Raw genomic sequence first — 27,795 nt, 5'->3', positions numbered from 1 at the left:
CCGTATGCCTTTTTGTTGTCCCCATTGGCACCCTTCAGTGTCTAGCACCCCTCACCTGTCCCTTGCGGTACTGCGGCAGGCGGCTGGTCTGGAACTCTTCAGGCAGGACGGTCAGAAGCTCCAGCAGGGCCAGACATCTGGCCCGGCCATCCACCCCACCTCCCTCCTCTTGGAACACACGCACCATTTCTGGCACGGCGCCCGGCCACACCTCTGGCATGGTGTTCAGGGCCAGGGAGGCCAGCGCCACACACAGACGCGTCAGCACCTTGGAAACAGGACCACAACGTCTTGTAAGTCAACGACTTTAAAATTGTGTTTATGCTTGATGGTTTTTAAGGCACGTAGCTACCGCCAGTTATATGCATTTTTTAGGGATGCACGATATATCAGTGAACATATTGGAATCGGCTGATATTAGCTAAAAATGCCAACGCTGATATCAGCCCGATGTCTAGTTTAACGCCGATGTGAAAAACCGATGTCAAAGTTGACATGCATACCTATATAAAACTTAGGTACATGACGTAATGACGCTACGTAAAATGTTGCGCTAAACGTGCACCACAGCATTCCTAACTTAGCCCACAATGTCTGCTGTGTGGATCGAGCAGTCAACAAGTGGAGCAGTCATTTGAAAGAGTACAACTCAAAGGCGAAAACGATTGCCCTTGACAATCAACCGTTCCCTGTCGTGGGTGATGTTGGCTTTCGTGACTGGTCGAGCACCGGTATACACTAACGTTACGTAGTGTGCTGTTGTTCAGATGTTGCCCTACCGGAGTTACACAGTAATAGCGTCACGCAGCCACGCTACTATTGAACGCCGTTTGGGTCTTTGCGTGTCAAAAAAGATACACTTCAATTAACACTATTTGACAATAACACTATTTGACGCGTTAAAAAAGCTTTTAATTTGACACGTCAAATAACGAAGTTCTATTATAGAACTATTGGTTCAACCACAACTTCTGGGGTAGCTAGCTAGCTTTAGCTTGGTACGTAGCTAGTACCAATACAACCAGCCTGAAAATGACCAGTAGAAACTGCAGTCATTTTCACTATTCTTAGCAATGATTTAGGAATCCTTGTGAGTGAGTAAGTATTAGCTAGGTAGCCACTTGTTGTTCGCCTATTAAAATTTAACTTCAGTTCATGAAAATAAATTGCTAGCCAGCTACTTAACCCTGTTGCCCAAAGCTAACGTTATAAGCAGCCAGCTAGCTTCATCTGGCTAGTGAGGCTCGACCTGACCGGGTTATGTGTTGTGAAGCTAGCCACGATTAGGCTAGGCACAATAGTGGAATTTGCAGTTTGCCTTCAAAATAAAAGTACCTCTTTGAAAGTGACGCAGAAGGTTACAATTTGTGGAACCATGCCATATTTAGACTAGATAATGTCTAAACAAGGTTGGAATGTGAAGCAATGAAATGGGGTATCAGTCTACTCGGTGACACCCACAGAACACAACTGTGAGGAGTTGACGCAAATATTAGGGTTGTAGCTCTTAACGCGGGACTGTGACTGTGTGAAATCACCTCCCCAGTCAGCCCATTGCTTGTATTGACCTTCATATTGCACTGTACAGCTTTACCTAAGGATTGGGAATCAATGAAATGGGGTAAGTCTACTCAATACATTTTTCCCCAACGTCCTCCTCAAAGTTATCAGACTCCAAAACATCCTCACAGTATTGTTTTTCCTCGGGAATAGTGTTTAATACACATAGGTTGACAATAAATGTGGCTTTATTCAGTTGTTTCAGAGTCCCGCAATAAGAGCAATGACGCTAACGTTCTCTGGGTGTCACTGAGTAGACGGATACCTCATGTCATTGATCCACAATCCATAGGTAAGGCTGTACAGTGAAATGAGTATGCCCCCAATGCAATTCTAAAGTATATATAAATCCAGTGTGATTAACAGATTTTTGTCAAATTAGTCTTTTGTTGATTCTATATAACATTCCAACCTCGTTTAGCATGGTCTATTAAATTATGACGTAACTATGAGTTGTATTCATTTGCATCACTGTCAATTACATTATTTTGAAGGCTAACTGCAAAGTCCACTATTGTGGCTAATCCTTATTGTGGCTAGCTTCAACATAGATGGGTTGACCATCATTAATCAAATAACAACTCTTGTAAATTAGAGTTATTTTAGATGACGCCTAGCTATATAGTTAGCTAGCTAACGATTGCTACTGAAACAGATTGTTTGCATCCATGAGCTTATCTAGCTTTTTTTAATGACCAGAACTGTATAGGTGCTCGAGACAACTTTACCAGCATCATAGCATACGTATCCATGAATCGTTGTGACATATGAAATACGAGTGATAATGTAATAACTACATAAAACATTTATGAACGCGTTCAATTATTATGTGACGTGCAGTCATATTCAGGACCTGACTGGTCAACAAGCTTATTTGACGTGCATCTTTTTTGACACGCAAAGGCACAAACTGCGTTCCATAGAAATCCTGGTTGAGAATGAAACGACTGAACAACGAAACAGCACAGCAAGTAAGTGAAAGAAATTGATTTTGATTATGTTTTACTGGTAATGGGGACATATACGTAAATGCCAACAAAATAACCTTTTGGTCAGTGTGGTGTAACCTTTATTTAACTAGGCAAGTCAGTTAAGAACAAACTCTTATTTACAATGACGGCCTACCCCAGCCAAACCCGGACGACGCTGGGCCAATTGTGAGCACCCCTATGGGACTCCCAATCACGGCCGGATGTGATACAGCCTGGATTCAAACCAGGGACTGTAATGACACCTCTTGCACTGAGATGCAGTGCCTTAGATCACTGTGTCCATGTGTGTAACTATTTAACTGCACTATAATGCTTAAAAAGCAGCTAAACTGTTCAATATCGGTATCGGGTTATTTGGCAAGGAAAATATCGGAGGTCGGTATCGGCCAAAAATATAATATCGGTGCATCACTAGTATTTTTATTGATCTAATAAATCCAACAGTCCAGCCAACTGTCCATCCATTTACCCACCATCTTAGACCCAGAGGAGAAGCAGGCGATCTGGGAGAAGAGTTGAGTCTTCAGGGTCTCATACTGGTCAGAAGGGATATCAGACCAGTAGCGGGATATCTTAGTGTGGAGGGCACTAGCCCCAAAGTACTGGATTTCAGGAACCTAGGAAGAGAGAGAGGGTTATATATAGGTGTGTGCATTTGCGTGTGTGCGAACGCATGTGGGCATTTCATACCTTGTCAGGGCTGAGCAGAGCCCAACAGAACTGCCAGGCCTGAGGGGAGACCTGAGCCTGCATCAACCACTTCTGGGCCAGGTTCTTATTCTCAATGTTAGGGTCATAGTACAACTGGTGGAGCCCCTAGAGAGAGAGAGAGAGATGGGAGGGAGAGTCAGTATAATTCTTGCAATGTAATTATATGTCATTTAGAACAGGAACGTTAAGTGTTTCTAGACTCTTGTATGACTGACTGCTGTTAAAGAACGCCATCAACAGAGACAGTCAGTATCAAGAGGCTCTCCAGTGCTGTGTGTAGATTAACCCTAGCGCCCTGACCAAGAGCTAGTGTGGTGGGTGGCTGGTTGACACATTGTCTAATGGAAGGAACATGTCTGTGCAGTGTCCCTTTGTTTCCTTTGAAATCACCTCCTAGCGTGGAAACACACAGTATGAAGAGGTTCGGGTTGTGTGTGTCATACGGTAGAGATCACAGCCTGAATCATATTCCAGTCATCTGCTGTTCCTCATTGAAACACTGCTATAACCGTCTCTCTCTCTCTCACACACAAAGAAACCAATGCTTTTCGTTATTAAAGTCTAAACAGTGAATCTGCCCAGCTCAGGTAAACCCTCTTTACAGAGGCGGCAGGTACCCTAGGGGTTAGAGAGATGTTGCTAGTTCGAATCCCGGGTCCGACAGGAAAAATCTGTCAGCAAGTGAGCGGGCAACCGGAGGGTTTGCTGGTATAAAATCCTAGATGCCATTGCCTGCTGTTATGCCATTGAGCAAGACACTTAACCCCATACAACAGCAGCTCCCTGGGCACCCAGTGTGGCAGCCACCACGCACCTCCCCATAATATCTATATATGTTTGTGTATATGTATGCATGCATGCGTGTCTTTCGAAGGGTGCAATTGACCAATAGTGATTTTTACTGAGGAGCGGTGTCTTTACTGAAATCTCTCATCATTGCGCCCTCTCCTCATCATCTCTGTCACTGTGTGACCCAACTTACTTTACTCCCTTGTTCTCGCTCTCTCATCTCCTTCCTTTCTCGCTCGCTCTCTAAACACAGATATGATTTCCCAGAGTTGAAAGCAGAGTTGAAAGCAGGTCATTACCGCTGTCCACCGTGTGATCTAAGGAGACTTCTCTTCCCCGACACACACTCCAGACTGAGCAAAATCTTGGGTGAGAGACCCATCTCACTACAGCCAGCCAAATGCAAATCAACTAACAGCGCAATTGTTTCATTAGCCACCAGAGATCAGATATGCTTTCTGTTCAGGGCAACTGGTTAAACTGCTGTGGCTGTAAATGTGTCAGCCTACTGCTCAGCTGAACCACCTCCCTACCTGCAGCTGTGGACCAGATTGGAGCACCTGGTATTGTATTTATTAAGAATCCCCATAAGCAGATCCTCTTCCTGGGGTCTAGTCACATTAAGGCACATCACCCAAAAATACACCCAAAGTTGTGTCAAGTTGGCTGGATGTCCTTTGGGTGGTGGACCATTTTTGATACACATGGGAAACTGTTGAGTGAGACGAGTTTTAAAAGCACAACACTGTTATGATAAGTGTGATGCGAATTTCAATTTAATTTGCATTGACGTCAGAGTGGTTAGAGCAGGCCTGGGCAATTATTTTCCATGGAGGGCCACATTAGAATATATTTTTGCCATCGCGGGCCAGAATCATATTACAGGATTATACATCAGATGTATCTACTGTAAATCACGTCCATATGTGCTACTTATTTTACTTTAACATGCACAGAAATCAAATCCCATCTATGTTCTCCTTTTGGTAGGTATTTTCATTATTAAAACATGCAATGAACTACACGGAGGGAAAAGTACTCTTTGTAATGTGTACACACAAAAAAAAAAAAACGAGAGAGAGAGAGCTCAACATTACACTTAAACTACTCAGTGTGAGGAGTGAAGTCCTTGACTAGAGCAATGAAATCAGGTATAGTTTCTGATGTCGCTATGCGCAGGATTGCCCCGAGGTGAGTCAGTAAGAGATGATCTGTGCCTTGACTTGTTATACACTGCTCAAAAAAATAAAAGGGAACACTAAAATAACACATCCTAGATCTGAATGAATGAAATAATCTTATTAAATACTTTTATCTTTACATAGTTGAATGTGCTGACAACAAAAATCACACAAAAATAATCAATGGAGATCCAATTTATCAACCCATGGAGGTCTGGATTTGGAGTCACACTCAAAATTAAAGTGGAAAACCACACTACAGGCTGATCCAACTTTGATGTAATGTCCTTAAAACAAGTCAAAATGAGGCTCAGTAGTGTGTGTGGCCTCCACGTGCCTGTATGACCTCCCTACAACGCCTGGGCATGCTCCTGATGAGGTGGCGGATGGTCTCCTGAGGGATCTCCTCCCAGACCTGGACTAAAGCATCCGCCAACTCCTAGACAGTCTGTGGTGCAACGTGGCGTTGGTGGATGGAGCGAGACATGATGTCCCAGATGTGCTCAATTGGTTTCAGGTCTGGGGAACGGGCGGGCCAGTCCATAGCATCAATGCTTCCTCTTGCAGGAACTGCTGACACACTCCAGCCACATGAGGTCTAGCATTGTCTTGCATTAGGAGGAACCCAGGGCCAACCGCACCAGCATATGGTCTCACAAGGGGTCTGAGGATCTCATCTCGGTACCTAATGGCAGTCAGGCTACCTCTGGCGAGCACATGGAGGGCTGTGCGGCCCCCCAAAGAAATGTCACCCCACACCATGACTGACCCACCGCCAAACCGGTCATGCTGGAGGATGTTGCAGGCAGCAGAATGTTCTCCACGGCGTCTCCAGACTCTGTCACGTCTGTCACGTGCTCAGTGTGAACCTTCTTTCATCTGTGAAGAGCACAGGGCGCCAGTGGCGAATTTGCCAATCTTGGTGTTCTCTGGCAAATGCCAAACGTCCTGCACGGTGTTGGGCTGTGAGCACAACCCCCACCTGTGGACGTCGGGCCCTCATACCACCCTCATGGAGTCTGTTTCTGACCGTTTGAGCAGACACATGCACATTTATGGCCTGCTGGAGGTCATTTTGCAGGGCTCTGGCGGTGCTCCTCCTTGCACAAAAACGGAGGTAGCGGTCCTGCTGCTGTGTTGTTGCCCTCCTACGGCCTCCTCCACGTCTCCTGATGTACTGGCCTGACTCCTGGTAGCGCCTCCATGCTCTGGACACTACGCTGACAGACACAGCAAACCTTCTTGCCACAGCTCGCATTGATGTGCCATCCTGGATGAGCTGCACTACCTGAGCCACTTGTGTGGGTTGTAGACTCCGTCTCATGCTACCACTAGAGTGAAAGCAACGCCAGCATTCAAAAGTGACCAAAACATCAGCCAGGAAGTATAGAAACTGAGAAGTGGTCTGTGGTCCCCACCTGCAGAACCACTCCTTTATTGGGGGTGTCTTGCTAATTGCCTATAATTTCCACCTGTTGTCTATTCCATTTGCACAACAGCATGTGAAATTTATTGTCAATCAGTGTTGCTTCCTAAGTGGACAGTTTGATTTCACAGAAGTGTGATTGACTTGGAGTTACATTGTGTTGTTTAAGTGTTCCCTTTATTTTTTTGAGCAGTGTATTTCGTCACTGAAAATGTCTGTTCACATACATAGGTTGACCCAAACAGTACAAACATCTTCTGAGCATGACTCTTAATCTTTGGAAAGTTTTGTTCATCAAGAGATGCATCGAACCTCGTCAGTGACATTGGAGAACTATTCAAAACAATCACTGCATCAGACTGAAGATTGATAAGTTCAAGTTGCAGGTCAGTGGGAGCGTTATCCACATTGAAGGTGAAATAAATGTCATTTTTCAACACTTTGAAATCCTCAAAACAACGAGAAAACTCACCGTTCAAAGCACACAGCAGCGATGTATACTTCTCCCGCTGGTCATTTGATACGGAACAGACTAGTAGTGTCAGAAGGTGTGTGAGATTGTTGGCTTCTACTTGGCAGGTCAAGAGGAGTAATTTTCCTTTGAAGACTGTACATCTGATGTGCAAAAAGGCCCTTCCCTTGCAGTTTGTAATTCAGTTCATTCATTAGGACCATGATGTCCACAGAGAAGGCAAAATCAGACAACCATTCTTTATCTTGCAGTTGAGGGAAATCCACATATTTTCCTTTGTTTTGCAAAAACTCAGCCATCTCAAACTTCAGGTCCCATACCCTTTTAAGCACCTTCCCCAAACTCAACCATCTCACATTTGTGTGGTAGGGGAGATCTGCATGACCTGAACGTCTCTTCCAACAGTGAGACAAACTGCCTGTGGTTAAAAGATTTTGCTTTTATGAAGAGGTTTACCACTTTAATGACTGTATCCAGTAGATACAGTCACTCAAGTGGTAAACCTCTTCATAAGATACTATCCCCAACATGGCTCATTTTCAGAACACTTCCTGATGAATAATGCAATGCAGTTTAATTTTGTGGTATCCAATTGCTAGTTACAGTCTTGTCTCTTCGCTGCAACTCCCATACGGCCTCGAGAGAGGCTAAGGTCGAGTGCTGTGGGTCCTCCGAAACAACGCAACCAAGCCGCACTGCTTCTTGACACAATGCCCGCTTAACCCGGAAGCCAGCCACACCGTGTCGGAGGAAACACCGTACACCTGGCGAACGTTCCACTCTTGCTGCAGCACCCTACAAATCAGTCTACTTTCCTTTTCTTTTAAATATTTGAAAAACAAATTTTGGCGCAATTTCTAGCTAGCTACTATTTGTAACTGACGTGTGTGTGTCAGCCTGTCAGTCACGGTCTGTCCTCTTGCAGTTGCTATTTATACGTGCCTTCAAAATAAATCTCCCACAAGCAAATTCTTTGTGATCTGAGCCTGATTCCGCAGGTCATATTGAATCAGGTCACGGGCCGCATACGGCTCCAAGGCCAGCCTTTGCCCAGGCCTGCGTTAGAGGGACAAAAGAGCGCTGAGCACCAGGCCATTAGAGACCTGATGGTTGTTCGATAGTTGGGTTTTACTGACTCATGCCCAGACTACATAAAAGGAGATTACCATGACTCAATGGTCACGTGGACTTTTACTGCTGCCATGACTCATGTCTGCTGTTTTGGCATTAATGCGGTCACCGCAATAGCCCTAGATGTGATTCCATTGCGGGATCGGAGACTGTGGCATCTGCAAGGTCCTCTAGAAGAGTCGGTCCTGTCCCATTTTCCACAGGCAGGGGAGACTTCCCTAGTAAGAGGTCCCGGTGAAGCACTGGCCAGTCAGTCAAAGAGTGCTGACAGGGTGGTGATACTCTCACCATATCGGAATGACGTCGAGCACGAGGTGTAGAAAAGGAGAAGGTAGGTGGACATACTGGTTTCCCCAGCAAATTGTGCAACACTGAGATTTGTTTGCTTAGGGTAGACCGCTCGGTCCAATTGTCTTCCGTAAGTAGGCAGTTGGTGCATTGAATAGCCGGTCGTCCACAGTGTCCCAGAAAATAGTATAGTAAGAGAGACAGCACCCGCTATTTTCTGAGTAATAAAATAAACATGAATCTGTCTATCAGCCCCATCACATGCAGGTTTGTCTGTTGACCACGGTTTTGTCCTGGTAGCTTGCCTTCCATTGGGTACTCCCTCTGAGGAGTAGTATGCAAATATTGCACAGGTGTAACCGGCCACATAGTAAATCTGCTCCTAACTCTGGTACTGTGAGGGCGCAGATGAACATATAGGCTATGTTGGAGGTTCAGTAAACTGTGTTGAGTAACCTTGACTGAGACCTGAAGACTCGTTGTAGCTCCCAGATCTAGCGACTAAGCTTTAGCTCAGCAGGCTAATATGCTTGAGTCACACAGCAGACCTGGGTTTGGTATCCATTGAAGCTACTATAATGTACCGTCTGTGTTCCGTTTTCACTTCTGTACTTGTGGGGGACAGAGAGGCGTGCTCAGAGTAGAGGTCGACTGATTAATCGGAATGGCCGATTAATTAGGGCCGATTTCAAGTTTTCATAACAAAATCGGTATTTTTGGACACCGATTAAAAAAAATAATAATAATATTAATTACACCTTTATTTAACTAGGCAAGTCAGTTAACTTCTTATGGCTTGAATCCCATTAGCAGGATCAATATGACAACAGCCAGTGAAAGTGCAAATTCAAAACAACAAAAATCTCATAATTAAAATTCCTCAAACATACAAGTATTATACACCATTTTAAAGCTTTACTTCTTGATAATCTAGCCATCGTGTCAGATTTCAAAAAGGCTTTACAGTGAAAGCACACCATACGATTATGTTAGGTCAGCGCCTAGTCACAAAAAACATACAGCCATTTTCCAGCCAAAGAGAGGAGTCACAAAAAGCAGAAATAGAGATAAAATGAATCACTAACCTTTGATGATCTTCATCAGATGACACTCATATGACTTCATGTTACACAATACATGTATGTTTTGTTCGATAAAGTTCATATTTATATCCAAAAATCTCAGTTTACATTGGCGCGTAATGTTCAGTAATCTTTTGCCTCCAAAACATCCGATGATTTTGCAGAGAGCCACATCAATTTACAGAAATACTCATCATAAATGTTGATGAAAATACAGTTGTTATACATGGAACTTTAGATAAACTTCTCCTTAATGCAACCGCGGTGTCAGATTTCAAAAAAGCTTTACCGAAGAATAAATAATCTGAATACGGCACTCAGACACAAAAACATGCCATACAATATATCTGCCATGTTGGAGTCAACAATAGTCAGAATTAGCATTATAAATATTCACTTACCTTTGATGATCTTCATCAGAATGCACTCCCAGGAATCCCAGTTCAACAATAAATGTTTGTTTTGTTCGATAAAGTCCATCCTTTATGTCCAAATAGCTCCTTTTTGTTCGCGCCTTCAGTTCACACGCAGGTCAGTCAAACTCAAAAAATCAGATTACAGTTCGTAGAAACATGTCAAACGATGTATAGAATCAATCTTAAAGATGTTATCGTAAATCAGCAATAAAGTTTCAACCGGAGAAATCCTTTGTCTTCAGAAATGCAATGGAACTGAGCTACCGCTCACGCGAGCACGCATGGCTGAGCCTCGTGCCCTGCTGGCAGTGTTCTGACTCCAGGAGCTCTTATTCATCCTCACTTAACAGTAGAAGCCTCAAACAAGGTTCTAAAGACTGTTGACATCTAGTGGAAGCCTTAGGAAGTGCAAAATGACCCCACAGACACTGTAGTTTGGATTGGCAATCACTTGAAAAACTACAAACCACTTCCTGTTTGGATTTTTTCTCAAGTTTTTGCCTGCCATATGAGTTCTGTTATACACAGACATCATTCAAACAGTTTTAGAAACTTCAGAGTGTTTTCTATCCACATCTACTAATAATATGCATATCTTAGTTTCTGGGAGTAAGTAGCAGGCAGTTTACTCTGGGCACGTCAGTCATCCAAGCTACTCAATACTGCCACCATCCATAAGAAGTTAAGAACACGTTCTTATTTTCAATGACGGCCTAGGAACGGTGGGTTAACTGCCTTGTTCAGTGGCAGAATGACAGATTTTTACCTTGTCACCTCGGGGATTCAATCTTGCAACCTTACGGTTAACTAGTCCAACGCTCTAACCACCTGCTTTACATTGCGCGAATGCAGTAAGAAGCCAAGGTAAGTTGCTAGCTAGCATTAAACTTATCTTATAAAAAACAATCAATCATAATCACTAGTTAAACTAGTAATATCGTCAACCATGTGTAGTTATCTAGCCTGTCCTGTGTTGCAGTGCGGTGCGCATTCGTGAAAAAGGACTGTCATTGCTCCAACATGTACCCAACCATAAACATCAATGCCTTTCTTAAAATCAATACACAAGTATATATTTTTAAACCTGCATATTTAGTTAATATTGCCTGCTAACATGAATTTCTTTTAACTAGGGAAAATGTGTCACTTCTCTTGCAACAGAGTCGGGGTATATGCAGCAGTTTGGGCCGCCTGGCTCGTTGCGAACTGTGTGAAGACTATTTCTTCCTAACAAAGAGAGCCAACTTCGCCAAACGGGGGATGATTTAACAAAAGCGCATTTGCGAAAAAAGCACAATCGTTGCACGACTGTACCTAACCATAAACATCAATGCCTTTCTTAAAATCAATACACAGAAGTATATATTTTTAAACCTACATATTTCGCTGAAAGAAATCCAGGTTAGCAGGCAATATTAACCAGCTGAAATTGTGTCACTTCTCTTGCGTTCATTGCACGCAGAGTCAGGGTATATGCAACAGTTTGGGCCGCCTGGCTCGTTGCGAACTAATTTGCCAGGATTTTACGTAATTATGACATAACATTGAAGGTTGTGCAATGTAACAGGAATATTTAGACTTAGGGATGCCACCCATTAGATAAAATACAGAACGGTTCCATATTTCACTGAAAGAAAAAACGTTTTGTTTTCGAGATGATAGTTTCCGGATTTGACCATATTAATGACCTAAGGCTCGTATTTCTGTGTGTTTACTATATTATAATTAAGTCTATGATTTGATAGAGCAGTCTGACTGAGCAGTGGTAGGCACCAGCAGACTCGTAAGCATTCATTCAAACAGCACTTTTGTGCGTTTTGCCAGAAGCTCTTCGCAGTGCTTCAAGCATTGCGCTGTTTATGACTTCAAGCCTGTCAACTCCCAAGATTAGGCTGGTGTAACCGATGTGAAATGGCTAGCTAGTTAGCCGGGTGAGCGCTAATAGCATTTCAAACGTAAAAAAAGTGTTCATTCAGTATTGTTGTAATTGTCATTACAAATAAATAAAAAAATATTTTAAAAAAAATATATTAAAAAAAAAAAAAAAAAAAAAAAAAATAAACAATCGGCAGGTTAATCGGTATCGGCTTTTTTTTGGTCCTCCAATAGTCGGTATCGGCGTTGAAAAATCATAATTGGTCGACCTCTAGCTCAGAGACTCTTCTTGAAGGACAGGGTACTGACTGAACATCATTACTGATTAGATCCATGTCCTCTTATATCATAACTGTTCATATTAATATTCATGATGTGAAATGTAGATGAAAAAACATGCAGAGGAAGTAGGAGATTTGATGAATGAAGCGAGGACAGTGTGTGTGAGATTGTGTGTGCTCGCATGTGTGTGTAGGGTTGTTTGTAGGGGCGTGGGTGGTTGTTGACTGTCTGCAGTCTGCGCAGAGATATAAAAAACAAATACTAATCCCATGTTACCAATTTAGACGGAAAACGATGACAGTTCATACTCGCGTTAGCAACAGTAAGACAACCCGTCATCACACACACACACTGAATGATCATTATGTGGTTGCCATTGAGAAGACTGATGACATCCAACCCCTGAACAGGAAAGCAGATATAAGGTACTAGCCCCAGGCACTAAAATAAGAAACAATCGATAAGGGAAAGAGAACTGACGCCATGCCTTATTCTGTCAACTGGAAGTGATCTACCTCTCATATCAGTCATGTCTGAAATAGCCTCTAGTCTCTCCAGAGTTTCCCACAAGTACATAGAGCAGCCAACCAAATAGAAAAAGCAGTGGTGGAAAAAGTACCCAATTTTCATACTTGAGTAGAGGTCGACCGATTAATCGGAATGGCCGGTTAATTAGGGCCGATTTCAAGTTTTTATAACAACCGGTATTTTTGGCCACCGATTTGCCAAACATTTTTTACACCTTTATTTAACTAGGCAAGTCAGATTAAAAACACATTCTTATTTTCAATGACGGCCTAGGAACGGGGGTTAACTGCCTTGTTCAGGGGGGATTCGTTTTTGCAACCTTCCGGTTACTAGTCCAACGCTCTAACCACCTGCCTTACATTGCACTCCACGAGAAGCCTGCATGGCAGGCTAACTACATGTTACGCGAGGGCAGCAAGAAGCCAAGGTAAGTTGCTAGCTAGCATTAAACTTATCTTATAAAAAAACTATCAATCTTAACATAATCACTAGTTAAACTAGTAACATCATCAACCATGTGTAGTTATCTAACGTGTCCTGCGTTGCATATAATCGATGCGGTGCCTGTTAATTTCTCATCGAATCACAGCCTACTTCGACAAACGGGTGATGATTTAACAAGCGCATTTGCGAAAAAAAGCACTGTCGTTGCACCAATGTACCTAACCATAAACATCAATGCCTTTCTTTAAAATCAATACACAAGTATATATTTTTAAACCTACATATTTAGTTAACATTGCCTGCTAACATGAATTTGTGTCACTTCTCTTGCGTTCCGTGTAAGCAGTCAGGGTATATACAGCAGTTTGGGCCGCCTGGCTCATTGCGAACTGTGTGAAGTCCATTTATTCCTAACAAAGGCCGTAATTAATTTGCCATAATTGTACATAATTATGACATAACATTGAAGGTTGTGCAATGTAACAGGAATATTTAGACTTAGGGATGCCACCCGTTAGATAAAATACAGAACGGTTCCGTATTTCACTGAAATAAACGTTTTGTTTTCGAGATGATAGTTTCCGGATTCGACCATATTAATGACCAAAGGCTCGTATTTCTGTGTGTTATTATGTTATAATTAAGTCTATGATTTGATATAGCATTCTGACTGAGCGATGGTAGGCAGCAGCAGGCTCGTAAGCATTCATTCAAACAGCACCTTTGTGCGTTTTGCCAGCAGCTCTTCGCAGTGCTTCAAGCATTGCGCTGTTTATGACTTCAAGCCTATCAACTCCCAAGATTAGGCTAGTGTAACTCATGTGAAATGGCTAGCTAGTTAGCAGGTGCGCGCTAATAGAGTTTCAAAGTCACTCGCTCTGAGACTTGGGAGTGGTTGTTCCCCTTGCTCTACATGGGTAACGCTGCTTCGAGGGTGGCTGTTGTTGATGTGTTCCTGGTTCGAGCCCAGGTAGGAGCGAGGAGAGGGACGGAAGCTATACTGTTACACTGGCAATACTAAAGTGCCTGTAAGAACATCCAATAGTCAAAGGTATATGAAATACAAATCGTAGAGAGAGAAATAGTCCTATAATTCCTATAATAACTACACCCTAAAACTTCTTACCTGGGAATATTGAAGCCTAATGTTAAAAGGAACCACCAGCTTTCATATGTTCTCATGTTCTGAGCAAGGAACTTAAACGTTAGCTTTCTTACATGGTACATATTGCACTTTTACTTTCTTCTCCAACACTTTGTTTTTGCATTATTTAAACCAAATTGAACATGTTTCATTATTTATTTGAGGCTAAATTGATAGTATTGATGTATTATATTAAGTTAAAATAAGTGTTCATTCAGTATTGTTGTAATTGTCATTATTGCAAATAAATAATAATAATAATAATAATAATAATAATAATACGGCTGATTAAACGGTATCGGCTTTTTTTTGTCCTCCAATAATCGTTATCGGCGTTGAAAAATCATAATCGGTCGACCTCTATACTTGAGTAAAAGTAAAGATACCTTAATAGAAAATGACTCAAGTAAAAGTAAGTCACCTAGTAAAATACTATTTGAGTAAAAGTCTAAAAGCATTTGGTTTTAAATGTTAAGTTTCAAAAGTAAAAATCATTTAAAATGTCTTATATTAAGCAAACCAGACAATTTCTTTAAATTACGGATAGCCAGGGGCACAGTTCAACACTCAGACTTAATTTCCAAATGTTTAGTGAGTCTGCCAGATCAGAGGCAGTAGAGATGACAAGGGATGTTCTCTTGATAAGTGTGTGAATTAGACCATTTTCCTGTCCTAATTAGCATTCAAAATGTAATGAGTACTTTTGGGTGTCAGGGAAAATGTAAGGAGTAAAAAGTACATCATTGTCTTTAGGAATGTAGTGGAGTAAAAGTTGTCAAAAATATAAAAAGTACAGATAATCCGAAAAACGACTTAAGTAGTACTTTAAAGTATTTTTAATTAAGTACTTTACACCACTAAGAAGAAGTAGCCAGATCCCAAGGGTTCAACATTTTTGGCTGAAGAGCTCAATTTTGGTTGGGGGGGGGGGGGGTCAATACAGTTACATTTAGTGTTGTCAAGATACCAACATGATTATATACTAAAGTTGATGTCGTTTTCTTTACTGCCTATGGTAAATGTTTATCTTTTTTCTTCTTTCTTTTAAACCGTTAGGCACCAAACAGAACGTAAGAAGCACCAGAAAGATAGATTTCTGATATAGTTTAGGCTTACATTAGGCCTATATGAATCCTACCTTTAAAAGAACATCAGAAGACACTTTTCCTTTCTTCCAGTGCCAATCAAATTTGCCTAGTCTTACTGTCAAGTTACTAGATTGTTAGCTAGCTAGGTAACAAACTAGGTCGCTCAGTGATGTTATCAAACCATAATTATCGGCCCGGGATTAGTTTAAAAATGGCCAGCGACATGGTTTGTGAAATTATTTCAAATCCACAGGAAGAAAAAAAGGTAGCTTGTATAGTTCAGATTTTTTTAACCATTTGAGGTAGAGACAAACCGTTTTTTCTTTGCTTTAAAGGTGCATGCATGCCTGCCTGTCGTGAAGCCGTCTTTCCTCTCGGGCACTGCTGCGTGACAGTGAACTTGCAAAGCCTACTGGCCTGTGCACTGGTTATACCAGGGATGAAATTATATTAAGGCTAACCCCATTTAGTCGACTGTTTGGTCAAAAGGCTGTTGGTCGACCGAGATTTATTTAGTCGAGCAGTAGCAAAACAAAATAATGATGGTGTACAAGACAACTGTCTAAAACGTGTCTGTCAGAGTGGACTAATCCATTGTGGAGGCTGTGGGGGTGGCACAGTCCATCAGTCTAAGACATGAAGTTGTATACAGTTATATTATGTAGGAACAATAGTGCAACACCAATAAAAACAATATTATATAACAGATGCGCTTTCTCCCGTGTTGGATAGTGGTCGCTGCCCTGAAACACATCAGTGCGCTGTTGAATTGATGCCTTTTCCTAGACCATGTTGCTATGTGCATAATAGCAAAGTTTACCAGCATATTGGTGTTGTGAACAATGCGATGGAGGCAGCAGCAGTTTGAATTTGAAAACAGCCCTTGCCTTAATTGTCTAAGAAAAGTGAGGACAGAGGAAACCAACTTAATTAGGTCTATAATCAATAGCCTAACTGTTAAATGTGCCTGGCTTTATAAACACTCATATATATCTACCGAAATAAGAAAGCTCCTGTTGCCTGTTTGACTGTTTAATAAGCCTACTGATTCCGTGAGCGCCAAGCCTCACGCAACCACGTCAGATAAACAATTCAACAAATTTGTCACTTGTAATAAAGGCTTTACACTTAATTTGGTATTATTTAGAGTTTATTTACAGTTTTCCAAATAATAACCCTTCTTTTTCTAGATCTCCCTATTATTATTATTACTATGATGATCATCACTATAATAAGTAATGTCATTATCATTAGTGGGCTTAGTATAGCAGCCTTGTATATGAGACTCGAAATTAAGCTCAGGCGCATCCTGTTTCCAATGATCATCCTTGAGATGTTCCTACACCTTGATTGGGGTAAATTCAGGCCTTTATGGTAGAGTGGCCAAACGGAAGCCACTCCTCAGTAAAAGGCACATAAGAGCCCACTTGGAGTTTGCCAAAAAGCACCTAAAGGACTCACAGACCATGAGAAGCAAGATTCTCTGGTCTGATGAAACCAAAATGTAACCCTTTGGCCTTAATGCCAAGCATCACGTCTGGAGGAAGCCAGGCACCGCTCATCACCTGGCCAATACCATCCCTACGGTGAAGCATGGTGGTGGCAGCATCATGCTGTGGGGATGTTTTTCAGCAGCAGGGACTGGGAGACTAGTCAGGATCAAGTCATGAAAGATGAATGTAACAAAGTACAGAGATATCCTTGATGAAAACCTGCTCCAGAGCGCTCAGGACCTCAGACTGGGGGGCGAAGGTTCACAACGCAAGCGTGGCTTCTGGTCAAGTCTCTGAATGTCCTTGAGTGACCCAGCCAGAGCTGCAAATTCACAATCATCATGGTCTCTCCCTCCACCACGTAAAGAAATAAGACCGCAACCAACCACAGCGCACACAAGTTGTACCAGGAGGCGGGACAGACAGCAGACTATGTTTCCCGGTCATCACTCATTTTGTGACTGATAGGACCCTGTCCTATCAATAGATCACTAGAAGATGCATATTGTTCATTCCTCTCCTCAACGACTCCTTTTAGTTTCATATTCCACCACCCTCCTCGCATGTCGCCGGCTAGAGTGCTCTTATGTATAAAAAAATATATAGATTTTACAATCACACAGGTGCTCAGATGTACACACAGTCAGGAGGACAAAGGGATTGTGCTAGGCACATATCCTTTTTCCTAACTGTGTATTGTACTGCTGGAACCAAGACAGAGCCAGGAACCAACCTCTCCATGACACGCACGCTCCTTATCCACTTATTGGAAGCACAATTTAGCTTTAGGACACTAACGAGATGTTTGCATGTGCGGTGAACTCGGCTAATAGAGTTATGTACTGGGGGACAAGGTATATATCTGAGCAGCCTACAGAGAGAGTCCCTCTCTCGCTCTCCGGCCAACGACTTGGCTTTCACCTTTCTATTTATCCCTATTCAGAGCAGATAAAGGAGTAGACAATGAGAGGATGGTGAGGAGACAAAGAGAGGATGCTACAACAATTATTGACACTAGCTTTAAAATTGTGTGAAACAGACAAAACCAATGATAAGGTGCCACCAGCATCTATTTAGACACACCTTTCTTCCTCTCCCCCCCTCACCCCCGTCATCTGTGTTCTATCAGGGAAAAGCCATTTCCCCTGCACCTCCCATCCTCCCTACTTTACCGTCAGTGTCACAGACACTACCCTACCCCCCGTCCCCCCCCCCCCCCCGTCCCGTCCTCCAGCTCATCACCTCATCTCTGAAGCAACAGCTTCTTCTCTCCGTCTCACCCATCCCATCTTCCCTCCACCATCCCCCCTCTCCTCTGGTGCTGGTCACTGGCTAAGCTTGGACGGTATTCAGAATGTCATACCTTCATACTAACCTTGAAACATGTGGTAATACCGGCACAGAACAAAAAGGGCCGCTATTTTCCATCCCCACTGAGCATCTGAGATCCGAAGGTTAGCAATTCTAACAAGTAAAAGTTAGGTCTCTCACCTAAACAGTATTTGCATGACAAGACATCCCAGCTCATAGTTATACAAGTAACTCAAAATGCTGCTCACAGTTTCCTGCACAAACAAAACAAATATTACACAGCTAGGCTCTTGATCCAGGAGGGGGATCCTCTCCTGTTACCAAGCGAAGCTTGATTTTGCAAGAATCTAAGCACTTAGCTAGATTAGGGCTGAGCGATATGGACTACATATCATATCACGGTATAAAAATAAGTTCTACATTTGCTTAATGAGTAGTGCGTGACCCTAGGGTGGCAACACATACATCCCAAGTGATTTCAATGGGTCTTTCTCCATTCTGATTGAAGTTTAATTAAACAGTATAAAACAAACAAAAATAATTTCCAGCAATTTCTGCACTCATTTGAGATCATTTCCACACTGCCACATAGGACTGCACGATATAGGACTGCACGATATAGGAAACCAATCTAGTCATTTTTTTTTTTTTACCCAATGTGACCGACCGATCGGCTCAAAAATCGGTCTTAAGTAGCAAAATTTGAAATTGTGTTTTTTGTACATTGGATAAAAGTAGAGGTTCAGAGATACAAAATGGTATAGCATACACTACTACAGTTGAGGAACAATGGGAAAATCATTTTGCTTAGAAAGTTGATAAACTCACTTTTGAGAAAATGGCCTTTGAATGTTTTGGTACTACTATTGGAGAGCCCTTCTTTGTCTACACCCATTCAGCATCGTTCACACCCTCTTAAGCTTTAGCCCCAACCATCTCTTTAAGGGTTGATCCGAAATGTACTAACAGCAGTCAAGCACCCAAGCTAACTTGCTAGCTACTTCCAGACATCTAAGTGAGAGAGAACAGCTCACTGATTATTACTCATCCTAGCAGAGCTGTTTAGGCTGTTATGTTAACCAGAGCGTTGGTGACTGCAACTGTGCTGTCAGATCGTCTGTTCGTAAATTCAGAGCGTTTCGCATTCAGAGCGCACAGCGGACGCTCTGGCCGATGAGTTTACTGACACTGGCCATATTCAACAGGTGTTGAGCGTTCATAAATTCATCAGTTATTCTGAGCTCTCTGGCACACAGACGAGAGTGCTCTAAAAATCGGAGGAGACGGCCAGACTGAATTTACGAACGCACCCGAAATGGTTCCTTGCATAGTAGTCTTTTGTTAAGACATGTAGCTAGCTAGATAAACAATGAACCATAATCACAACTCATGACGTTACTACCCTGCATAAATCTGCAGGTAGCTAACCAACTAGGTTTAATGTTAGCTAACTAGCCAAGTAAATGGCTCTTTGTCAAAAATAGAAACATGTAATATCTGATAATGTAGCTAGCCTGACTATCTTACCCGTACACATCATTCATGGTTGCCCTTAGTTTGAAGATGTAATCCGAAAGCTATCATACTCGAATTCCACTGATTTCAAAACTCAGTCCTCCAGAAAGTGGAAAGCAACACTTATGCAGTTTTAATACACAATAACTTTTAAAAAAAAGCTACATTAGACAGGATTACCTAGACATACTGACCAGCTCAAATAGACAGAAGCATGCTATATGGCAGACCAATCCAAACTCATATGTCCAGCCCACTCACTATCTCAGCCAACCATGGCTAGCGGGAAGGTTGCTGTCTTTTTCTGTGGCTAACCCAACTAGGCTCGTAATTTAACAATTGTATTCGTATTTACAGATGGCATACACGTTTGTTATTAACCTGTTAGGGCTAGGGGGCAGCATTTGCACGTCTGGATAAAAAAAATGTACCCGATTTAATCTGGTTACTAATCCTACCCAGTAACTAGAATATGCATATACTTATTATATATGGATAGAAAACACTCTAAAGTTTCTAAAACTGTTTGAATGGTGTCTGTGAGTATAACAGAACTCATTTGGCAGGCAAAACCCTGAGACATTTTCTGACAGGAAGTGGATACCTGATGTGTTGTATTGACTTTAAACCTATCCCATTGAAAAACACAGGGGCTGAGGAATATTTTGGCACTTCCTATTGCTTCCACTAGATGTCACAAGCCTTTACAAAGTGTTTTGAGTCTTCTGGAGGGAGATCTGACCGAACAAGAGCCATGGAACGATGATGTCCCATTAGACACCTGGCGCGCGAGTTCATGTTGGGTACCCTCGTTCCAATACGTTATAAAAGAGTATGCATTCGTCCACCTTGAATATTATTCATGTTCTGGTTAAAAAAGGCCCTAATGATTTATGCTATACAACGTTTGACATGTTTGAACGAACGTAAATATATATTTTTCCCCTCGTTCATGACGAGAAGTCCGGCTGGCTTAGATCATGTGCTAACAAGACGGAGATTTTTGGACATAAATGATGAGCTTTTTTGAACAAAACTACATTCGTTATGGACCAGATGTCACTTCCACCTGGAAGTGACATCTGATGAAGAGAATCAAAGGTAATGGATTATTTACATAGTATTTTCGATTTTAGATCTCCCCAACATGACGTCTAGTCTGTATCGCAACGCGTATTTTTCTGGGCGCAGTGCTCAGATTATTGCAAAGTGTGATTTCCCAGTAAGGTTATTTTTAAATCTGGCAAGTTGATTGCGTTCAAGAGATGTAAATCTATAATTCTTTAAATGACAATATAATATTTTACCAATGTTTTCTAATTTTAATTATTTAATTTGTGACGCTGACTTGACTGCCGGTTATTGGAGGGAAACGATTTCCTCAACATCAATGCCATAGTAAAACGCTGTTTTTGGATATAAATATGAACTTGATAGAACTAAAAATGCATGCATTGTCTAACATAATGTCCTAGGAGTGTCATCTGATGGAGATTGTAAAAGGTTAGTGCATCATTTTAGCTGGTTTTATGGTTTTGGTGACCCTGTCTTTGACTTGACAAAACATTACACACAACTCTTGTAAATGTACTGTCCTAACATACTCTAAATTTATGCTTTCGCCGTAAAACCTTTTTGAAATCGTAAAACGTGGTTAGATTAAGGAGATGTTTATCTTTCAAAGGGTGTAAAATAGTTGTATGTTTGAAAAATTTGAATTTTGACATTTATTTGGATTCAAATTTGCCGCTCTTGAAATGCACCTGCTGTTGATGGAGTGCACCACGGGTGGCACGCTAGCGTCCCACCTAGCCCATAGAGGTTAAAGCACGTGAAAGTTCACACGTTCGAAAAGGCATTTCTCCTCAAAAAACGCGTTTCGATAAAAACATTTTTTACGTTCAAACGGCTCTCCTGTGAAATCGTGACCCGCGACATACGCCTAGTTTCGTGAAAAGGGGCACCATTGTTGCAATTGCAATTTGACTTCTGATTTAGCTCAAAATACTTGGATTAATAGAAATAGAATGATTATTCTAATTCATAGTTAGAATATAACAGTGGGCACTTTGAATACAGTGTTGTTTGACATGACAATGGAAGAAAATGCCAGGGAGGAGTTATTATAACAGGGTAGGAACCAGTGTTGTGTTTCCTGTGGGACACTATAATCTTTGGCTACATTGAATGTTCTCTCTTAGCTACATCATGTAGCTAACATTTTCATAATTTGCGTATTCCTCTTTGATTTAGAAGATACTGTTGCACAAACATGCTGATTTAGCGCTACACCATCACTGGTAGCCAGCTAACTAGCGATTAGCATTAGAGGTAACAAGATTTAGGACCAACTTGTAAAGAATAGACTCTGTTTGCAGATATAAGAAACAAACAGTGTAATTACAGAACACTAGTGGATTTATATTAAGAAGCAAAGTGAAAACAGGATCATTGTCATCAACATTGTTGCATGTGCTGCATTGACCATGCAGACTGAACGCAAGTGTCTTGTGGTCAGGGAACAACAAATGCGCTCCTTAAGTGACAGGGCTAGGTCTATGTGGAAAGCTGCATGGCGGCATGGAGAGAGAGAGAGCGATGACTGAAGTAGCATAATAAACTATAAAAATGGACTTTGCACACGGTGTATTACATTTAACAAACCAAACATTAAAATACCGTTATAGAAGGTAAAGTAAAAACCCAAACTGGTCAATGCAACAATACCGGTATATCGTAAAATGCGGTATACTGCCCCCAGCCCTAAGCTCGATAGCTAACTAGCTACTAAATTAGCAAACCAAATGCACAACAGCAGAGCATTGAGCCGAGTGGCGCAGCGGTCTAAGGCACTGCATCTCAGTGCAAGAGGCGTCACTGCAGTCCCTGGTTTGAATCCAGGCTGCATCACATCCGGCTGTGATTGGGAGTCCCATAGGGCGGCACACAATTGGCCCAGCGTCGTCCGGGTTTGGCCGGGGTAGGCCGTCATTGTAAATAAGAAACATCGCAACTGACTTGCCTAGTTAAATAAAGGTTAAATAAAAATAAAATAGCACACTTTAGACCGTTAACGTAATAGTTGTAAAATATCTAGCTGGCAAACATTTAGTTGTGAATTCCATACTGTAACTAGATCACCTGGCGTGTGCTGCACAACAGTGAGTGACTCAAGTCTCCAGTCCCTCGTTGTTGTACGCTTTTAAACAATCACCACGTGACGGGACAACTAGAAAGCTTCATTAGGACAAATTGTGTGACAGGTAAAATGAAGAACAATCTTTTCTTTTCATCTAACATATTGCACAAGTTGACAGGTATTTACTTAAAAAGTAGTTAGAAATATTCAATTTTTTATTTAAATACCCCGATAGACAGTATAATGCCAAAGCCTATCCCTGGCCACCCAGCAACATGGAGATTCATTACAGAAACCTGTCAGCCACAGCCTGCTAACACACACACACACACACACACACACGTTAGCGCAGAATTCTGCATTTCTCACGCAGAAAAAAAAGATTAAGTGCATAACAAATATCTTACCGCTTTTTGTAAACGCAGATCTAAGATGCCTCATTGTCATTTCTGCTCGGCATGAGACTAACTTTGTGCTTCAGTTGCACTTCTTTACTCAGATGAGAATTCACAAACGGGCATTCTATCAGCAGACAGCGCTCTGACGGTGTAGCTACATTTCTCCTGTACTTTTCTCAGTGGAACCAATTCTTCTCTGGTAACAAGATTAACTCCCAGCAAAAAAAATGGAAATTGCTACATTCTTTCTATGATAAACATTAGAAATATGATGGCCATGCATCATTTTTGCAAGAAATACCTCGTGTTTTCATTGTAAGCTCATTTACTTGTGTGGCTGCTAGCCAAATAGTGTTTGGGTTTTCCCCTCATCAATCTACACACAATGCCGAATAAGGAAAAAGCAAAAACTGGTTTTTAGAAATGAAAAATAAAATGAAAAAAATCTAATTTACATAAGTATCCAGACCCTTTACTCAGTACTTTGAGTTCAATCCAAAGAGTTCAATATTGGTTTCATCAGACCTGAGAATCTTGTTTCTCATGGTCTGAGAGTCCTTTGGGTGCCTTTTGGCAAACTCCAAGTTGGTCTGTCATGTGCCATTTACTGAGGAGTGGCTTCCGTATGGCCATTCTACCATAAAGGCCTAATTGGTGGAGTGCTGCAGAGATGGTTATCCTTCTGGAAGGTTCTCACATCTCCACAGAGGAACTCTGGAGCTCTGTCGGAGTGACCATCAGGTTTCTTGGTCACCTCCCTGACCAAGCTCGAGGAAGAGTCTTGGTGGTTCCAAACTTCTTCCATTTAAGAATGATGGAGACCACTGTGTTCTTGGGGACCTTCAATGCTGCAGACATTTTTTGGTAGCCTCCCAAGACCTGTGCCTCGACACAATCCTGTCCCGGAGCTCTACAGACAATTCCTTCAACCTCATTGCTTGGAATTTGCTCTGACATGCACCGTCAACTGCGGGACCTTATATGGACACGTGTGTGCCTTTCAAAATCATGTCCAATCAATTGAATTTACCCCAGGTGGACTCCAATCAAGTTGTAGAAACATCTCAAAGATGATCAATGGAAACAGGATGCACATGAGCTCAATTCCGAGTCTCATAGCAAAGGGTCTGAATACTTATGTAAATAAGGCATCTGTTTTTATTTTTAATACATTTGACAAAATTTATAGAAACCTGTTTTCACTTTGTCATTATGGGGTATTGTGTGTAGATTGATGAGGATTTTTTTGTTTTTATCCATTTTAGAGTAAAGCTGTAACGTAACCAAATGTGGAAAAAGTCGAGGGGTCTGAATACTTTCCAAATGCACTAACAGCAAAAAACATGCAGGTGAAATGGTGCAAAAAGCATATTTTTTTATGGTCTGCTTTTTGAAAATGCAGATTTCTCAACTCTAACGTGACCCTTGCGCACGCACGAACACCTTAGATGACAGATGGAGAGAGTTGGCTGGTGGCTATAATGACCTCCAGTATCAGAATAGTCTGCATATCTCTCTCCCCCTCGGCCACTCTCTGACAACTCTTAGCCCAGCCGGCTAGTCATTAGCTGAGACTTTTACTGCACAGAAGTTAGCCAGTAATGGACTGGAACACACACACACATTTTATCTTTCTCATTAGGACAGAGTTTAGACACAGGCAGAGGGACACAGACAGGTGGCTGGTGGTATAATATTGTGTGAAAATCACAGTAGCAGGTCGGTGTACACTTAAAATGACAGAAATAATCACACAAAAATAAGAACTGAGTGAAGGAGGGAGATAATGGTACAATTCCAAGTACAACACATTTGTCATCCCTGGATTAATGGTACGTTTTCCAAGCCATTATCTTTTGCCAGCCCCGCGGTGTCCTAATCTACACAGGAAGCCTGTCCGACGCTAGTGCAGCTGTAAGCAAGCGAGTCGGACCTGCCAGCTACTGTTAATCATGCCTATCAAACCGGGTGTTCCCTGTGGCGGAATATACGGTCGGACCACACACACACAAGCCTCTGTGCATTCATTAAAACCGCTTTTAGATTTTCAAAATAGGCTACTGATGATGAATCCTACCACTTGTCAGTCAGTTAAAGATGAAGAGGAATGGATAGTGTGTGTGTGTGTGTGACGTTAGGAAGATGTAATACTACATAGGCTACTAGAAATGACAGAGAAATGACATTTCATTGATTTAAAACATTGTTATGGTTTCCCATGTCTCATTCACTGACAAAGACCACACTGAAACACCTCATGTCAGAAATAAATGCATTTCAAACACTATGAAGAGTGCCTTGCTTCTCCTTCTGATTCCCATTATAGACCTCTAAACCAAAGACCACATAGTTTCAAATCTACTGTTGTTTTGATATTCTGCAGTATATTCACAAAACACTCCACCCTTCTCTTCTAGCCTACATTCGGTCACAACAACCTTATTAAGACTCAAGAGTGGTTTGGATGATGTAGTGTCTCACACAGACGGGTGAGAGGAGGACAGAGGATGGATGTATTGTCCTGACAGTCAACTACACAGAGAGACAACAATGGTCCCGTGTGGCTCAGTTGGTAGAGCATGGTGTTTGCAACACCAAGTTTGTGGGTTCGATTCCCACAGGGGACCAGTACGGAAAAAAATGTATGAAATGTATGCATTCACTACTGTAAGTCGCTCTGGATAAGAGCGTCTGCTAAATGACTAAAATGTAAATTAAGCCCTCCAGTCACATTGGTTTAGATTAGTCAGGGTAATAGCAAGCAAGGACAGAACGCAGACTTGCTAATTGTGGAATTTTCAGCTGCAGGGACAAAATACAACGCGTTTGTGGCACCACTGTTAAGTAGCTTTCTATCTAGTAGCTGTTAATTCACGTCATGATACAGTATGTTGTAGCTAGACCCGCCACCATCATAACTAACGTTACCCCATAGAAAATACATTACAGAGACCCACATAGGCTACACACACATTTGATATTGTGATTATTAGTGTGATTTTCCATGCTTGATTGGAGAATGTGTCCATACACTAAGATTCTTACCTTCTCCACGTTTTCCACTGTGAAGTCGAGGGCGTCTGGCGTGGTTGCTATTCTCCCCGATGTCTCCATGTTAGCCCAACCGGCCGGTCTGTCAATAAATGACAGAGCCGCTTCTTTAGCTAGCTGTCTGTCTGCTTGTTTGTCTCTCAAGCTAGCTACAGAATGCGGTACTAGTCAATTGTCCACGATTTGGATGGCTGGCTATTCTGTGTTAGCTTCCGTAGCAAAACCCTGTTAGCAAGCTGACTGACCGGCCTCAGTGAGCCCCGATTCTTCTGTATGTCTGGGGTCACAATTTATGGCTTGATGACATTAGCTAGTTAGCATCTCGCTACCCGATTGGAAATATATCTGTAAAAACAACCTAGCTAGCTAAACCTGTCCTTAGCTGACGATATAAGTCATTAACATCCAAACATGCGTTGGCATAAGAAATTGGTGGTAGCTATTTGTTACTAAATATCCAGTATATAGTCGCTGTGTCTTTGCTGCGACGCTGATGTAAATTATATTCTTCTTCTTCTATAGTTATGGCGGTCCGCAAAAAAATGTGAAAGGTGCATGCCGCCACCTACTGTGCAATCCATTATACGTGGTGATGGTTTAAAAAAAATCTTTGGTGATTCAAAATTGGGGAAAAGGAAAAATTACCCTGGCAACTACTAGCCCTCATTAAAAAACACTACCCCCATTCCACTATTTAATCCAACACCAGGCCAACGGCCTGGGAGGACAGAATACTACCACTCAACAGTCTTTGGAACTCTTCTGCAGTAAAACCTCAAAATCCCAAGTACCTCTCTGCCACTGCCACCACAACCTCTATTTTCTGTGACTTATGTTCCATTTCAGGAGTACAGTTGACAACCATTGCTATGAATGCGAAGCAACCCACCTTACTGAGTCACATATTATTCCTATCATTCTCTATTGGCCCACGTGCCTACTCACAGGGATCCTCTCAGGATCCCTCACCCTCTAACGATCTTCCTCTACTACTCTCTTCACTGTCTCAGCATACGACACCTTCTGTACTACTCTGACTCTGGCAACCTCAACCTGCCTTTCTCTCACCTGAGACCTCTGATCTCCAGCACCATGGGCACTTCCACAGCTAACACACCAGTAGCTGTGCGTGGGTAAAATCACTGGGGAAAACAAGCCAGGGGGGGAAAGGCCATATTACAACCTATGTGTTGTGATAATTGCATTGTTTGTTCCTTAACCTGTTAGTTCATATGCCTTGCCACCGTGATATATAGGCTTAAGGCTGAGACAATAAGAAGACACAATGGCAGCATAAATTCAACCACACCTTTGTTTCATCACAAAACCGGAGAGCAACATCTGTCCGGTGGAGTCCACAAAGCATATTGCATGTAACAAACAGTTACTTGACCTACAGAATAGTCAATCAAGTTAATGTTTCCGACATTTTCGGACTACTAAACAACTATTGATTTAGAGCACCGAGGGTTACCACAA

General features: G+C 42.0%; 1 protein-coding gene across 2 annotated transcripts in view; it reads right to left on the bottom strand.

Moving 5' to 3' along the window:
* LOC106584288 (importin-13) overlaps positions 1-26,865 on the bottom strand; it is a 51,171-nt gene extending 24,306 nt beyond the window's left edge. Inside the window, exons 1-4 of one of the 2 annotated variants that reach the window (XR_014382299.1) lie at positions 26,311-26,865; positions 3,243-3,368; positions 3,026-3,169; positions 56-268 (exon numbers count right to left, since the gene is read on the bottom strand). Coding sequence is in view for 1 of the 2 variants with exons in the window: in XM_014169361.3 (XP_014024836.1) it covers positions 56-268; positions 3,026-3,169; positions 3,243-3,368; positions 26,311-26,379 (552 nt within the window). In the remaining variant the exon portion in view is untranslated. The remainder of the gene's footprint in view (positions 1-55; positions 269-3,025; positions 3,170-3,242; positions 3,369-26,310) is intronic. The other variant, XM_014169361.3, reaches the window with a different exon arrangement.
* Between the last annotated feature and the right edge of the window lie 930 nt (positions 26,866-27,795).

This window comes from Salmo salar, chromosome 23, assembly GCF_965601325.2.
Source record: "Salmo salar chromosome 23, fSalSal1, whole genome shotgun sequence".
Classification (NCBI taxonomy): Eukaryota; Metazoa; Chordata; class Actinopteri; order Salmoniformes; family Salmonidae; genus Salmo; species Salmo salar.
Note: the sequence above shows the minus strand (reverse complement) of the source record. Positions and strands in the feature narration are given on the sequence as shown.